This window comes from Syngnathus scovelli, chromosome 4, assembly GCF_024217435.2.
Source record: "Syngnathus scovelli strain Florida chromosome 4, RoL_Ssco_1.2, whole genome shotgun sequence".
NCBI classification, from domain to species: domain Eukaryota; kingdom Metazoa; phylum Chordata; class Actinopteri; order Syngnathiformes; family Syngnathidae; genus Syngnathus; species Syngnathus scovelli.
The window spans coordinates 1,527,716-1,545,364 of NC_090850.1; the positions used below are offsets into that span (position 1 = coordinate 1,527,716).

The 17,649-nt window shown below is 45.5% G+C and overlaps 1 protein-coding gene across 5 annotated transcripts in view; it reads right to left on the reverse strand.

Annotated features, from left to right (window-relative positions):
* Positions 1 to 261: 261 nt before the first annotated feature.
* The window catches only part of fgf19 (fibroblast growth factor 19), a 36,302-nt gene continuing 18,914 nt past the window's right edge, over positions 262 to 17,649 (reverse strand). Inside the window, exons 3-7 of one of the 5 annotated variants that reach the window (XM_049717530.2) lie at positions 12,217 to 17,547; positions 2,586 to 2,643; positions 1,454 to 1,980; positions 1,232 to 1,313; positions 262 to 1,162 (exon numbers count right to left, since the gene is read on the reverse strand). In XM_049717530.2, the coding sequence (XP_049573487.1) occupies positions 17,227 to 17,547 (321 nt within the window). In that variant the 3' untranslated portion in view covers positions 262 to 1,162; positions 1,232 to 1,313; positions 1,454 to 1,980; positions 2,586 to 2,643; positions 12,217 to 17,226. Of the gene's footprint in view, positions 1,981 to 2,077; positions 2,115 to 2,585; positions 2,644 to 12,216; positions 17,548 to 17,649 lie in introns of all 5 variants that reach the window. The other 4 variants (XM_068650550.1, XM_049717528.2, XM_049717527.2 and 1 more) reach the window with 4 other exon arrangements.

Genomic DNA, 17,649 nt, shown 5'->3' on the forward strand with positions numbered 1-17,649 from the left:
GTAGGCGAGGGACACCCTAAACCGGTTGCCAGCCAATCGGAGGGCAAACAGAGACAAACAACCATCCGCACTCACACCTAGGGACAATTTGGAGTGCTCAATCGGCCTGTCAAGCATGTTTTTGGGATGTGGGAGGAAACTGGAGTGCCCGGAGAAAACCCACGCTGACACGGGGAGAACATGCAAACTCCACACTGGGAGGGCTGGAGGTGGAATCAAACCCACACCCTCCTATTTGTGAGGCGGACATGCTCCCCAGTGCACCACCAAAAATGTAAAAATAGACACAGTATTAAAAAATGGGGGCTATTTAATAGAACAAAACTACTACGTTACAATATAAATGTATACATATTTTATGTAGGACATATCAAACAAAACAATCAGCTCCGCGAAACACAATATAAACATCAGTCTCTTGTGGGCCTTTGATAGCCCCCTTTCCTACTCAGCACTGGAGCCCGTTTGAATTTTAAAGCCATTGCGGTCCTTTTTTCATCAAAGTCAAAGTCAAAGTCTCCTTTATTGTCAATTCCTCCGCATGTCAAGACACACAAACAGATCGAAATTACGTTTCTCACTATCCCAGGGTGACAAGACAGAGTTCACAACGCACATACAAGTAAACAACACAGGAAAAATAAAACAAGAAGATGAACAATAAGAGTGATAGCACGCTAGCCGCTCCCGATGCACAGCAGAGTCCGGAAAGATGACAGTCAACCAGGCCACTGTGAACACGAGCACACAGCAGGCACGCACTGTCCGGTTCGTGGATCCTATCAGGCGAACGCAACCCATCTTGTCGTCCCGCGAACGAACGTACGCCAGGAGAATGGAAGGCACGGCTTGGCGAGCTGGGTTGGCCGCAAGCCTGGCCCGACGTCTCCGCGCTGGCCCCTCTTCCGCTGCCTCGCAGACCCACTGCCGACGCATCCCAACAATGGTCCAGGACGGAGCAGTCCGACCTCACGACGCAGTCCAACCGGGGGAGGAAGAGCAGGCTAGTCCGGCGTCGCTCCATGACGAAGCAGTCCGAGCGCCCTTAATCTCTCCGCACCAAAGTCTAGTACGCCATAAAACCCACTTCTGCCGATGTTGAGCAGAACATGCCCGCCGCACTAGTAGCACGACGTATCACACGAGACGAACACACACAAAACTGCCGGACAAACACTCAGTAAACACTCACAAAACACCGAACGGGACAGAGAGTGGCCGCTGCCATCACCTCTGTGCGTGTCGCCAACAGCTTCTACAAAGATGAACTCGATGTACACCAGGCACCACCCATTGTAGACCTTGGGATTACTCTGTTAAAGAAATATGAATACGGGGAAAAAAACACGACTACCTGTAAAGTAGTTTTTCCTTGATGCTCCTCAGGTGAGTCGCACATTTCGAACATGAAGCAATCGCACAGGAACGAGCAGACAGTTTCTTTTTTATTTACCAGCACTGTCAGAGCAGTCTTCTTGAGGGCCCTCTGCACGAGTCACACGAGCACGCATATTGAACGTTGTCATTGTCATTTGTGTAGAGTCTACAACAGAAAAAAAATGTCAACATTGATTGGTTGACTGGCAACCTCAAATACAACAGTACTGCCATACACTACTGTTTTGTCTGATCATTACTTAATAAAATTTGAAATTTTAGTGTTTTGTCGAAGACAAGAGAGCAATCAGAATTATAGCAGCCGTAATATTAACTCCATGACTGCAACTGCGCTATCTGAGTTACTGTCACCGGCGACTGCCATATTTCCCGCATATATCATACAAAAATTTGCCGAACCAATTCTAAGCTTAATCATTCAGTCTTGCATCCTGTTTGTCATTTATTTGCTTGGACATCATGTCAAAGGTCTCCAGATCAGTCATGGGCATCGTCCACTCTCCGCGTCACATTCTGAACGAGAGTTGAGGCTCCTCAGCCCAGGGATTGCCAGAAGGGGCTCCACGATGACCTTCAGAAACTCTGAGAATAAAGAGAAATAGAAATAAAATACTCACTTAAATTACAGCACCTATGACCTCTTTTTAAATGACTAATGCCTACAAAAAAAACTCTTTACTTTTCCCTGTCATGGGCGTTTCACACTCACTTCCTAGCTGTTGAAGAATGAAGCAAACGTTAGCTGCAAGATTCAAATGAACCATTCTCCAATGATAAACTTTGCCCTGTTTGAAAAAAAAATCTGTCTGTGCCTTTGAATGTGGTGCAAATTAATTTGACTGTTGTACATATTCAATCACGTTATTTTAAAATAGGTCTGATAAAATTGCTTGTTCTATAAGTTGCTATCCAAATGATGAAAATGTACAGGGTAAACCTGGGTTTTATTTTGCACTGTGACATCCACCATGGTTTCCAGAATGTGAAAGTCAAGGCAATGACATGTCATAAATGCAAGTTCCATATTGAAGATTGCAATTACAACATACACTTTTTGCATATGCGCGACAGTAGCTAAGCATACATAAGTATATTCAAACCACCAATAACAGATACATTTCCAAAGATAACGCAAGGCAGTTGTGATTACTTCTACAATCAAGAATAGATCAAAAATCAATCTGTACCTTGTGGAGTCCGGTCAGTTTTTAATACAGACGCTCCTCTTATCTCCAGGCTTGGAGTCTGAAAAAGGGAAAGGGAAATAGAAGATGTCTGATTTGACAATTCACCCATTAACCGCTGTTAATAACCTGACACAACACAATTTTAACTTTTGAAGTGATTTGCCTTAGAGTTCCATGGCCTGTTGAGCGCAAAACAAAGTTAGGTGCACATTTTAATGACATCAGAAGGTAAACACCTACTTTTTCACGTGCCACTCCTTGAGCTAAATCTGGAGTCACAAATCACTACATGGGTAAAAAAAAGGAAATACATCTTTGCCATGCCATCATCTCAAAGCTCATCCGGAGTGAATGGTTTTGTAACTTACAGAATGGTTTTGGGTTTATTTCATATTTGATTATTTATTTTTGTCATCTATTTTAGGACTATGTGTAGACCTAAAATAGACATCTATTTTAGGTTATTCTATAGACCTAAAATAGACGTCTAAATTAAGTCTATGTGTAGACCTAATATAGACGTCTAAATGAGGTCTACAGATTGACCTAATATAGACGTCGAACAGGTTTCAGAAATAACACTTCACCCAGATCAATGGTTGTTTAAAACAAAGCAATGCAACCTCTGTTCATTATTTATGCAACCTACAGCTGGTTTATGGTTTAATATTTCATATTTAATGGCTTTAAATTTGTCGTCTATTTTAGGTCTATATATGGACCTAATTTAGACGTCTATTTTAGGTCTATATGTATACGTAATTTAGACGTCTATTTTAGGTCTATAAAATAACCTAAAATAGACGTCTATATCAGATTACAGAAATAACCAATTCACATGTACGGATCAATATGCTTGTTAAACACAAATCCAAACAAATTCTGTACATTATTTATACAATTTACATCTGGTTGAGACTTTAAAATTTCAAAATATGATCATATTTGATGTTTTTAATTTAGACGTTTATTTTAGGTCTATACTGAAACCAATTTTAGACGTCTAAATTAGGTCTATACAAGACCAGACGTCTAATAGACGTCTATAGCTGACAGGGCAGTCATGGTAGCCCAATCCTGTAACTGGACGTGTCCCCCGCCCTTAAAACGTTCCCCGTTCTCTCAACACTTCCCAGTTGACTAACAATAGATCATATTGTTACATCCTTTCTCTTTTAAAAGGTATGAGTTCTTACCTCCCCAAAATTTTTTCTTTAACCAAAGATCAAATACCATGCTGACATAAATCCTAAACATTTATGCAAAACAGGTAACTTCAAATATCATCTAAGTAGCTGATGAAAATAATCATCACTGGATTGCGCTATTTTCGGGAATGTCTGCTGTACGCGCACTTGCTCCTTTTTTTTTTTTTTCTGCTCCTCTTATTTATTTATTTATTGTTGTGTTATTTATTCATTATTTATTCAGCACGTTTTTGTTATATGTACTTGTTTACTTGTTTGTCTGTTGTGAGCCATGTCTTGTCACCGTGGGATAGGGGGGAACGAAATTTCGGTTTCTTTGTGTGTCTTTGGCATGTGGAGAAATTGACAATAAAGCTGACTTTGACTTTGCTGCATTGAAAACACTGCAAACACACTAAAAACACAGAACCATTGCAAACACTGAAAACATATAACTTTTGTTGTTGCTTGCATATTTAGAGTAGAATGTGCCAACATAAAACAACAAAACACTGTATTCAATCAATGTGACAACACATAGTCCTTATATCGCTGGGGTTGTATCACTACTCTGATTGTGGCAGGGGTATTTCCGTTCCCAGTTCCTCTGGGGGTATGACCTGCTGCGATCACATGAGAAACAGGAACTGCCTCAGCATTTTCCTCGGCCTGTAGCTGATTGGGGATGTTGATATCCATCTCCCTTGGGTCATTGAGGGTCACTCCCTGTGCCCGGCTGAGGTGCCTGCGATTTCTCCTTATGACTCCTCCCGAGAGCAACTGCAGCTCGTAGGACCTCCCATCCACCGGTTTCAGCACCCGGCCCAATCTCCAGACAGTGTGGGGTGGGAGTGGCTGTATCCACACAAAGTCACCTGTGTTAAGTACCGTATTTTTCTGACTAAAAGTCGCTCCGGAGTACAAATCATATCAGCCATAAAATGCACCATAAAGGGGAAAAAAACATATATAAGTCGCACCGGAGTTTAAGTCGCATTTTGGGGGAAATTTATTTGACAAAATCCAACACCAAGAACAGACATGAACCAGCAACAACAGGCTGAACCAGGGGTGGGCAAACTTTTTGACTTGCGGGCTGAATTGGGTTCTAAATTTTCACTGGGGGGCCGAACCAGGAGCAGATGGATGGTTTGTGTGAAGTAATATAAATGACATGTAAAGGTCATTGCATAAAAGGTAGGTAGTAAAGCATGGATATTCGAAAAAAAAGCTTTTTGAAAACAAATGCATTTATTAGCAGCATTAAAAAAAATATTTCACCAAAAAACTATTATCAGTGATTCTCATTAAATATGACACTGTTATTATGAATAACAGTTTCCATCACTTCAGCGGCTGCAGGTCAGATTTATGAAAGATCTTTATAATTATGAGGCGAAATCACATAAAACGGCAAACATTCTGACCAAATACATCTTCTTGAAGAATGAGTGAAAGAATACATCTAAATAAAGTAATAAAGAAATCAAAACAGCAACACGGTGACGGATATCTGAAAATCAGAGCAGAGCTTGAACTCACAAACACCTGGTGACAGAGGTGAGGAAACGGGAAACACTTCTTTGTGAATGTTGATAGACCCAACAGTGAGGAAACGAGAAACACTTCCTTAAAGTCGGCCTTGAGAACTTTAAAAGTTAACATTAGTCGCAAACAGGTGGTGCATCAATGTCCTTGAGCATCCCATCGTTTGAAAACGAGAATGGTCGCTAGTTTCAATCTCTGCTATTTGTACAAATTATTTTCAAAATGCATTTTTTTTTAGAACCCTTCATTTTCAGTGGGAACAGTGTTGTTGGTCTCCCTTTTTTTGCTAGTGCATCATAGTCTGGATTAAAATTTGTTGTGGCGATTCTTAGGATAGAGCCGAGGTGTCCGTTAACCTAGATCTGTGACGGGGCTTTGTTGATGGTCACGTGGCTGAATGTCTGCTCATACACGTCGGTCGAGCCAAATTGTCCACTCTTTTTTAAACACTCGGCCTTCAGTCCGCCTTTCTTTTCCTTGGGCCACTCATTTTAATGGAAGGATTCCAGGGGAAGGTTTGTGGGTGGCTTTATCTTTCTATCTTAGAAAGTATCTTTTGTCTTTTGAATTTGTTCTCTTTTGTGAAGCTTTCAACCACACTCTAGCACATTTCAATTCTCTCTCTTTTCTTTCCTTTCTCAGTTCCTTTGTCTTCCTAGCCACACTCTTGTCCAAAACTTCAACCACTATCTTCCACATTTCAACTTTCCTTCTACTCCATACTTTTTCTTCCACTTCGGCATGTATCGTATACGATTAAGTAATTTACTCGCCATGTACTTCTCCTCTTCTTCAAGAGCCACTTTATTCAGGGATTTTTCACTTTCATTTCCCATCTTAATTTTAGTATTTTATGTTCATAAAAAAATTGTTCTATATTTTTTGAGGATCCTCAATGCAGGTTTAAATTGACCTTTCAACAATTTACTAGCCTGTGTTATTACCATAGATTAATGCTAGAACTGCTTTTTAGTCAACTTATCCTACCAGTCACACTCAACTACACAAACTCTAGCGCTTTTTTTTCTTTAATTTCAGGCCTATTCAGGACGGGTGTAAAACCCTCCCAAACAGCATGGAAAAACGGACAAAAAAATGAATCTATGCCCTTCTTCGATTAAGAAAAAGAAGCTCTGTTTTTCTTAGCCAGTTCCTTCCACTGGGACTAGAACCCAAGCTGTTTTTAGGCTTGGAAAAACCAAAGCCGTATCTCATAGCTGTCAGGCCGGGAACAAGGCGAAGGACTCGGATGCAGAGTCGTTTCTATCTTGGATTTATTCCAGCATGCACACAGAGCGAAAGTACAAATCAAATCGCCTCTTGCGAGGGAAAACACGTGGCAAAAAGTACAAACAAAAGGTGTCGCACTGAGGCGAGTCAAAAGGCTAAAAGTACAAATCAAAACGCCTCTTACGAGGGAAAACGCGTAGCAAAAGGTACCAACTAAAGGAGTCGCACTGGGGCGAGACAAAAAGGCGATGGAGACCAAGGCACAAACAAAAGCGTCGCTCGGTGGCGAGACAAAAAGGAGGGTTCTTTCAGAGAGTTCAGGCATCAAGGGATCGCTGGTGGTCGGGACGAGGCAAGACACACTGGTACAAGACAAGGGGAAGACACAGACTAAATACACACAAAAGGGCGGGGACACAGGTGATGACAATTAGTATCGATTACGCAGGTGCACACAATCGGGATTAGGGAAGACAAGACAACCAACACCGAGGAAGGAAACACAAACTGAACCGGAAGGAACGACAAAATAAAACCGGAAGTAAAATTACGACATCGACGAGACAGAAACCCGGAAAAATAAACGCGACCGCATGACAGAACCCCCCCCCTAGGGCCGGATCCCAGACGGCCCAGGAGCCCCAGGGTGAGCCGCATAAAAGTCCTCAAAAAGTCCCGGGTCCAAAATATAACTAGGCGGCACCCATTGCCGCTCCTCCGGCCCATAACCCTCCCAGTCCACCAGGTACTGCCAGCCCCGGCCTCTTCTGCGCACATCCAATAGTTCTTTAGCGGTGTAGGCCGTCCCACCTCCCACAGTCCGCGGAGGCGGAGGGGGCGCAGGATCTGGCACCAACGGACTGTCCACCACCGGCTTGACCTTCCCAACGTGAAAGGTGGGGTGGACTGCAAGGGACCTGGGCAAGCGGAGACGCACCGCGGCCGGGTGCACGACCTTGGCGATGGGGAACGGACCCACGAAGCGAGGCGCCAGTTTCCTGGAGTCCCCCCGGTGGGGAAGATCCTTGGCGGATAGCCAGACACGTTGACCTCTCTGGTACACGGGCGCCGGACGTCTCCTCCGGTCAGCCATCCGCTCGACCCGGTCCCCCTGTCGGACCAGCGTGGCCCGAGCCGCCGACCAGACGCGACGACAGCGGCGCACCAAGGCGTGGGCTGAAGACACCGTCACCTCCGGCTCACTGTCAGGGAAGACAGGGGGCTGGTAGCCATACACACACTTGAAGGGGGACATACCTGTAGCCGTGGTGGGCAGGGAGTTGTGGGCATACTCCACCCAGGAGAGGTTCTTGCTCCACGAGGAGGGGTTCTGGGAGACCAGGCAGCGGAGACTTGTCTCCAACTGCTGGTTAATACGTTCCGTCTGTCCGTTTGCCTCCGGGTGATAGCCTGACGTGAGACTCACGGTTGCCCCTATGAGCCTGCAAAACTCCCGCCAAAACCTGGATACGAATTGGGGCCCTCTATCGGAAACAATGTCTTTCGGGAACCCATGAACCCGGAATATGTGGTCCATCATCACGGTGGCCGTTCGTTTAGCGGACGGGAGCTTGGGCAAGGCGATAAAGTGAGCCATCTTTGAAAATCTATCCACCACTGTGAGTATGGTGGTTCGCCCATGCGAGGTCGGAAGCCCGGTGACGAAGTCCATGGATATCTCCGCCCATGGGCGCGAAGGAATGGGTAGGGGATGCAGCAACCCCATACGGGCGCCGTGGGAGTTCTTATTCCGGGCGCAGACGGGACAGGCTGCAACGTATTCATTGACGTCTGCCCTCATGGAGGGCCACCAGAATCGCTGCTGGATTACAAACAGCGTTCGGCGCATGCCCGGATGGCAGGAGAGTCTGGAGGTGTGAGCCCAATGGATGACTTGGGATCGTAATTGAGCAGGGACAAATAGTCGGTTCCCAGGGCAACCACTAGGGGGTGGCTTGTCACCATTGGCCCGCTGTACCCGGCCTTCGATAGGCCAGGTCACTGCTCTAACCAGGCAATGAGAAGGCAGGATGGTTTCGGGCTTCTTAATTTCTGGATCCGAGTTGAAAACACGGGAGAGGGCGTCAGGCTTGGTGTTCTTGGTTCCCGGTCTGTAGGACAGAGTGAAGTTAAAACGATTGAAAAAAAGTGACCAGCGGGCTTGGCGTGAATTCAGTCTCTTAGCTGACTTTATGTATTCTAAATTTTTATGGTCTGTCCAGACCAAAAAAGGCTGCTGTGCTCCCTCTAACCAATGTCTCCATTCTTCTAATGCCAGCTTGACTGCCAACAGTTCGCGATCCCCCACATCATAATTCTGTTCGGCGGGCGTCAGCCGTCGAGACAGGAACGCGCACGGATGGAGCTTGTTGTCGCTCTTGGCCCTCTGTGAAAGGATGGCACCTACTCCTTGATTGGAGGCGTCCACCTCCACCACAAACTGCCGCGACGGATCAGGAAGCGTGAGGATGGGAGCGGTGCTGAAACGGTTCTTTAGCTCCTGGAAGGCCGCCTCCGCCTCTGCTGACCAGCGGAAGGGGACTTTAGGAGACGTGAGCGCGTGCAAGGGAGCCGCTGTGGCACTGAAGCCCTTGATGAACCGCCGATAAAAATTGGCAAAGCCCAGGAATTGCTGCACCTTCCTGCGTGAGTCAGGGGTAGGCCATTCCGTTACCGCGCTTACTTTCGCCGGGTCCATCTCTACCTTGCCCGGGGCTACGATGAAGCCGAGAAAAGAAACGGTGCTCTTGTGGAATTCACTTTTCTCGGCCTTTACGTATAGTTGGTGTTCAAGGAGTCGTTGCAACACCGTCTCGACGTGAACCCTATGGGTCTTCAGATCTGGGGAATAAATCAAAATATCGTCCAAATATACGTACACAAACCGGTCCAAACAGTCTCTCAAAACATCGTTTATCATGGCCTGAAACACAGCGGGAGCATTGGTGAGGCCAAATGGCATGACGAGGTATTCAAAATGTCCTCGATGGGTGTTGAACCCTGTCTTCCATTCGTCCCCTTCCCGGATGCGCACCAGATGGTAGGCGTTGCGCAGATCTAACTTTGTGAACACCCGGGCTTGCTGTAATTGGTCGAACACGGTCGACATCAGTGGGAGCGGATACCGATTCTTGATGGTGATCTGATTGAGGGGACTATAATCAATGCAGGGACGTAGGGTGCCGTCCTTCTTGCCCACGAAAAAGAACCCCGCCCCCGCAGGCGACGACGATGGTCGAATCAGTCCTGCTTGCAGGGAGGAGTCTATATATTCATTCAAGGTTTGCTTCTCAGGTCCCGAAAGAGAATAAAGCCTCCCCTTGGGTATAGTTGAACCCGGCAGGAGGTCAATGGCGCAATCATACGGACGGTGGGGAGGCAGAGAGGTAGCCTTGGCCTTGCTGAATACCTCGGCCCATTGGTGGTAACACGCAGGGACCCCGGTTAGGTCTGGGGTTGGCGCGTCTGGAGCAGGAGGCACAGGGCGCGGGTTAGACTTGATACAGGAATCATGACAGTCGGACCCCCATCCCGTTATTTCCCCTGATCCCCAGTCTATAGCGGAGTTGTGGCGTTGAAGCCATGGATACCCGAGAATGAGAGGGTTCATTGGAGAGGTCACGACATGTAGCCGTATGTTCTCCTGGTGGGGACCAATTGACAGCGAGACTGGTTCTGTTATGTGAGTTATCTCAAAGAGTGCCTGTCCATTGAGTGCCTTGGCTTTCACGGGAGTGTTCAGTAGCTCAGTCTTTACCCCCCACCGGCGAGCAAATGCCCAGTCTATCAAGCTTTCGTCCGCTCCGGAGTCTATTAATACTTCGAGTTCTATTTCTCTTCCCAACTGTGTAATCCTGCCCTTGGGGAGCACTCGCCCCGGGGACAGAGCCGCAGAGAAGGTGCTTACCTTCAGGGTCCTCCTCACTGGACAGGAGAGAAGGAGGTGTCCGAGCTCGCCGCAGTAGTAGCATCTTCCCTCTCGGCGCCGCCGTAACTTCTCCTCCTCTGTTAACTTAGCTCTGCCCAACTGCATCGGTTCTGGCTCCTGGCGCTGCCGATCCCCGTACAGCCTGGAGTGGTGAACGTCAGGGCCGGCTACTGGGACGAAGGCGGGGGCGTTGCTGCGTCGGTGCTTCCTCCACTCTTGCAGCCGGTTGTCAGTGCGGATAGCCAGAGCGATGAGGGCGTCGAGGTTGGTGGGAAGGTCTAAGGGGATTAGCTGATCCTGTATGGGTCCAGACAGGCCCCGGAGGAAGATGTCATATAGTGCCGCCGCGTTCCACCCGCTCACCGCGGCCAGCGTGCGGAACCGGATGGCGTAGTCTCCGACGGTGTCTTGTCCCTGGACTATCTGACAGAGTTGGCGAGCCTTGTCTCGGTCAGCGGAGATTGGATCGAACACCGTTCGCAGGGCCTGGATGAAAGCGGGGAGAGAGCGACAGGAGATGGAATCCCTGGCCCATTCCGCGGTGGCCCACGTGCGGGCCCTTCCCGTCAGGTATGATACCATGTAGGCCACCTTGGAGCGCTCGGTGGGGAAATCTGCTGGGGAACTCTCAAAATGCATCTCGCATTCTGTAATAAAGGCCCGGCTAAGGCCGGGTTCTCCGGAGTAGCGCTCTGGAGGAGCCAGTCTGGCACTGCCAGTCATGGGAGCTATTGCAAGGGGAGTAACGGGGGAAGCGACGGGTGTACTGGAGGTCGCTGCTGGTCCCGCGTTTAAGAGCGAGAGCACTTCCTGCATTTGCTGATCCAGCTTTGCTACTTGGGTGGCGACCGCTCCTCTGAAATCTTCTTGATTCTTAGCGAGTCCTCGGATCTCTTCTCCCAAGTCGCCCACTTCCCTCTGGTGCTGGGCGAGCAGTGAGGCATGGGAGCGCACTGCGGCGCACAGGTGCTCCGACTCTGCCGAGTCCATGTCGGGCCAGTGTGTACTGTCAGGCCGGGAACAAGGCGAAGGACTCGGATGCAGAGTCGTTTCTATCTTGGATTTATTCCAGCAAGCACACAGAGCGAAAGTACAAATCAAATCGCCTCTTGCGAGGGAAAACACGTGGCAAAAAGTACAAACAAAAGGTGTCGCACTGAGGCGAGTCAAAAGGCTAAAAGTACAAATCAAAACGCCTCTTACGAGGGAAAACGCGTAGCAAAAGGTACCAACTAAAGGAGTCGCACTGGGGCGAGACAAAAAGGCGATGGAGACCAAGGCACAAACAAAAGCGTCGCTCGGTGGCGAGACAAAAAGGAGGGTTCTTTCAGAGAGTTCAGGCATCAAGGGATCGCTGGTGGTCGGGACGAGGCAAGACACACTGGCACAAGACAAGGGGAAGACACAGACTAAATACACACAAAAGGGCGGGGACACAGGTGATGACAATTAGTATCGATTACGCAGGTGCACACAATCGGGATTAGGGAAGACAAGACAACCAACACCGAGGAAGGAAACACAAACTGAACCGGAAGGAACGACAAAATAAAACCGGAAGTAAAATTACGACATCGACGAGACAGAAACCCGGAAAAATAAACGCGACCGCATGACAATAGCCTGAACAAACCAAAGCCATATCTCATGGCTCGGACAAACCAAAGCCGTATCTCATAGCTAGGACGTATCTTGTGCACTTTTACTTTTTACGCATAACTTTAGGGCTTTTACTTACTTGTCCCCTGGTTCGTTGCACTGCTGGATCCCGTCAATCTGCCGCTGTCAGACGAAAGCAGACCTAAGATGCTGGCCCAGCGAAGAATTTCCTTCCCAGGTCTTTCTTTACCAGGTCCGGCAAATGGACGCTCGCCCGTCGACGGTGTGCAGCACGTCGTCCTCCGTCGGTCAGCACTGGGTAAGTTGGAATCCGGGTCACAGCACCAACATGTTAGAGTGGTGCTAACTCTAATTTATTTGCAAGAACCACACGGGAGACAGTATGCCCTTTAAGCACTTGCGAGTGGAGAAATTGTTCATCACTGTCCATACAGCGATGTTCGAACAAAGTCTGCCTTTGGTCCCTTGCAAGAGCATATTTATTGAGAACAAGCAGGGTGGGGGTGAGAGTGGACAGGTTTGGTGAACCCCTGGCCTCTGGTCAAATCAGAGCAGGGGGTGTTTTACGATGTTGTGTAAACAGAACTTTGATTTCTTTCTCTGCAGCTGGTCAATCAGTTCAAGGGATCTTAGCACTTTGTTTTACTACTTTGTTAAGACAGGACAAGTTCAGTTATTACAGGTTACATTCCAACATAATCATAGGAACAAACTAATCTATCAACCCTAACAAGCTTTGTGGAAGGAACTCCTGTTTGGTCCAGAATTTGAGCAAGTTTGTTAATTCGTAAGGTTTAAATAACTAGAAACCAAAACCATTGCATATACTTTTTTGACTACTACTTTGACTACTTATCAATCACGATTATGTTCATGATAGGTTTATGGAAATAATAACAATTTATCATGATTATGATTGTTATTATTCTTGTCTACTCTTCTTTTTCCAGTTATTGTTATTATTTATTGATATTCAATTCAATATTTGTATTATTTACTATGATTCTCTGAATCTCATAATAATTTATGTCATTTATTCATACAGCTCTTTGTTTTCTCTTGGATTATCTGTATATGTCACCAGTATTTAGGGTTGCCACCTGGGTCTGACAAAAATCCTGTAAATTTTGACTATTGAATTGACCTTTTTGTTTGTAAACAATGGCGCCCTTCGCACATCCAACCCAAGATAAAAGTCACCTTTTGACGCTGCAATTGTTTAGCTCTAATTAGTAAAAATGACACTTACTAGTTATTTGTTTAGTTAATTGCATTATTTAGTAATAGACCTTTATTATTTTGGTTCATTTTCAACAGTTTTTTGTTGTGGTCACCCGGGGGCAGTATTGGGGGGGAGGTGGAATAAACAATTATGTTCTGTTTGCTTATGTGGAATAAAAACAAGTAACGTAATTATTCACAGTCCATAAGAATAACCAAATGGGGCAATGTAATGTCCTTAGAGAGTGGCGTGTGCTTTGCTTGTGCTTGCCTGTGCCTCTACTGCTTGCTGCTCTTGGCTGGGTTCGATTTTGATGTTTTTTAGACTTGGCGTGATCATCTAATGTGGTTTTACCTTCATATTTGAGGAGAATTTTCACTGGGCACAGGGAGCATCTATCTTAAAATGGATTACCTGGGTATGGTCCAGGTATGGGCAAACTACGGCCCGCGGGCGACATCCGGCCCACGGGACCGTTTAATCCGGCCCGCCAACCCTAAATAAATTGTATTATTAAACTTTTTTTTTTTTTTTTTCGGTCATTTTGCCTGCAATGACTGCGTTTCCCCAGTAGATGGGGAACCACTCGCCTGCGCATTTACTACCGGAAGCCGTGTCAGAAAGCTCGGTGCACACTCACAAGTGCGTGTACGTACTCAGTAGTACGGAAATGGCGCACTCGCGCTCTATTTGTCTCAGGGCCGAATTTAGAGCGTGGGCTGTGACGACAGCAATCTTGTAATTTGCGCGCCGAGCTTTCGGATACAGTTTTACGCTAAAGCCACGCACGCACAAACCTTCCCCTGCCCTGGAATCCTTCCATTAAAATGAGTCGCCCAAGGAAAAGCAAGGTGGACACTGAGTGCCGAGTGTTTAAAAAGAGTGGCCAATTTGGCTCGACGTACGCGACGTGACGTTCAGCCACATGAACATCAACATCAACCCGTCACATATAGGTAAACGGACCAACACCTCGGATCTCTCCTAAGAATTGCCACAACAAATTTTACTCCAGACTATGACACACTAGCAAAAAAATGGAGACCAACAACACTGTTCCCACTGAAAATGAAGGGGAGGCTTTCAAGTTTGTTGTAAAAAAATGCATTTTGAATATGATCTGTACAAATACCAGGGATTGAAACTAGCGACCATTCTCATTTTCAAACAATGCAGGATGCTCAAGGACATTGATGCACCACCTGTTTGTGACTAATCTTAACCTGTAAAGTTCTTAAGGCTTACTTTAAGGAAGTGTTTCCCGTTTCCTCACCTCTGTTACCAGGTGTTTGTGAGTTAAAACTCTGCTCTGATTTTGAGATACCCCTCACCGTGTTGCCGTTGTGATTACTTTATTTGGATGTATGCTTTCACCGATTCTTCAAGATTATATATTTGGTCAGAATGTTTGCCGTTTGATGTGATCTCATAAGATAAACATACATCTTTCATTAATCTGACCTGCAGGCACTGAAGTGATGGAGACTGTTATTCATAATAACAGTGTCATATTTTATGAGAATCACTGATAGCAGTTTTTTAGGGATGGTTTTTTTTTTAATGTTGTTAATAAATGCATTTGTTTTCAAAAAACTTTTTTTGAATATCCATGCGTTACTACCTACTAAAGGCCCAAATCTTTTATGCAATGACTTTTACAGGTCGTTTATATTACTTCACACAAACACTACATCCAACTGCTCCTGGTTCGGCCCCCCGGTCAAAATTTAGAACCCAATTCGGCCCACAAGTCAAAAAGTTTGCCCACCCCTGGTATGGTCTGAGCCACATAGTGTATTTATTCTGTTTTAACATTGTGTTATTGTTTTGTCATTGTTAAAACATGTCGAGCGTTTATATTTTTTCTTTACTAGCCTGTCATCACCTCTGTAGCACCCTCGTCATTTGCCTCTCCACCCATTTTCACAATAAAATGTCACTCTTTTTAGTCAATGGAGCCTTTCCTTTCTGTCTCTCCTTATCCTACACACTCCGTTTCCACCTCACCATTCCGAATAAGCCGCCATGATATGAGTGTGTTGTGTGGATGTAGTGTAAGCGTGTGCTGGAGTTTTATTGCAAGCATAAGGTAAAAGATAAGTACATAAACATAAAAATAAATTAAACACATAATAACCTTCAACAATAGCAGCATAAATGACAATGAAGAGAGGGAGAGAAGAAAGTACAATAGAAAGTTTACAATATGGTGTCCTCTGTAATGATAACAATAGCAATAAGAGTATAATGTATAATACGTACGTTATTTCAATAATCTCTCTCTCTCTCTCTCTCTCTCTCTCTCTCTCTCTCTCTCTCTCTCTCTCTCTCTCTCTCTCTCTCTCTCTCTCTCTCTCTCTCGCGCTCTATGTATTTTATGTTTATTCTTATATTTTATAAAAAGTTTGAAAAATTTCAGAGCATTAAAAAAAGAAATGGAGGGGAACCGACAGTAAACTAGGCCAAAATACTTATGTCAGGGAGTAACGCACGTCAATTTGTGGTTTAACCAAATTTTGCGGTGTATACATTGTTGCCTCACGGGTGACATGTTCCATTATCCACAATGAGTGAATTTCACCAAAGTGGAGTTTGACTTTTGGGTTTTGTTTATCTCTTTTTATGACACACCAATGTTTCACTGTACAGTAGTTGGGAATCACTGATCTCGAGCAAATATTTGATTAGTTTGATGAAATGCTGTTGCATTTGCTGTTGTTACTACAGTGATTAAAAAAAAAAATGAAGCGAACACAATCTTTAGAGTTTAACTCCAAGTTGAGCAAATGGGACAGACAGCAGGTGGAAATAATCTGTCAAGGAATGTTTTTTCAACTCAGCTGGCAACAGACCATTGTCCTCATCTTTCGCTTATCGCAGAATAGTTTTAATAACAGGATGCTATCCGCATTCTTATCTACAAAAGTAGTTCAGGTAGCGCATCTTTTTCAGAATGACACACCCCTACGCGCTCCGGCCAAGTCAGACTTATTTGCAGTATTTATCCATATTAAGTACAGTGGAGCCACGGTTTTCGACCACAATCTGTTCCAGAAGGCTGTTCGAGAAGTGAATCATTCGAATCCCGAATCATGTTTTCCCACTACAAATAATGAAAAAAATGTAATCTGTTCCAAGCAAAAAAAAATTTTTTTTTAAGCATTTTTTCATTTGCGCAGTTTTGTCCGATCGCGCAACTGCAGCGCACCGCCGACCGCGCAACTGCACCGCGCTGGTTGCATTATTGTGACAGAGCCGTCGCTGAAATTTAGAAAATATTTTTAAAGTCCTGATGTACTTTCCAAAATTTAAGTGGACCTCAGTGCGCAGGGAGCTTAATTTGGTCCGATCGCGCAACCACAGCTCGCCGGGCGCTCACTGTCGCATTGCTTTAGGAGCGTCTTTGTGTTTTAGGATGGCTTTACTGCTCCCACTTGCTTCCTTTGGAGGCATGATTAGAGTAACGAGAATGTAATAACGAACGGAGTCAGTTGGCATGCGGGTCCTCTCGGCTCATCTCGTGGGGTTCGACAACCGAATTTCATCCTCTATCCGAAGCAAAAAAATCTCAAATTTTTTGTTCGAATACCGATTTGTTCGGGAACCGCGACGTTCGAAAACCGAAGCTCCACTGTACTAACGGGTTTTCCTGACTTCATTTCTTTAGCATTTTAAATCCACACATTTTGGGATGAACGCTAATGTTTTCCCAGTGATACGTGTGTTTTTTGACAGATTACAGAGATGCACATTCAATTCCCCATCTGTTAGATTCTCTGTGGTCAGATTGAACCTCACTGATCTGACTATGAGCTGAATATCATAGCTACCACTCCCGATGGACAAGCCTGGGTATCCCAGGCATTGAACAGGTCATCTTTGTTTATTGCCGTCTCGGCTGCCTTCTCAACGTTTATGAAAGCTCGGGCTATGAATGATCCGTGCAAGAATACCAAATGATTCGACCGTGTCAAGTGATTTAGCTGTTTGTGATGCATCCTGACTTGGGTGATAAAAGGACTGCAGTGTTGGAGTTGATGCCTGAACAATAGTACTGATTCGCGGCAGAAACTGAGCCAAAGATGGAACACCACTGTCTCTGCCTTGAAGACGCCGCCGATGATTCCCCAAGCTAAGAAGTACTCCATGTCTGACAGAGATGTAGATGCTGTATCCATCTGGCATGATTTGCTCCTTGAAAGTGCAGTCATCTCTGCTGTAGATGTGCTGTAACGTAAGTAATAAGTAAACTTTATTCATATAGCACTTTTTACAGACCAAGTTTAGTGCTTCACATGACAAAAATAATAGATGATTCTAAAAAAACAT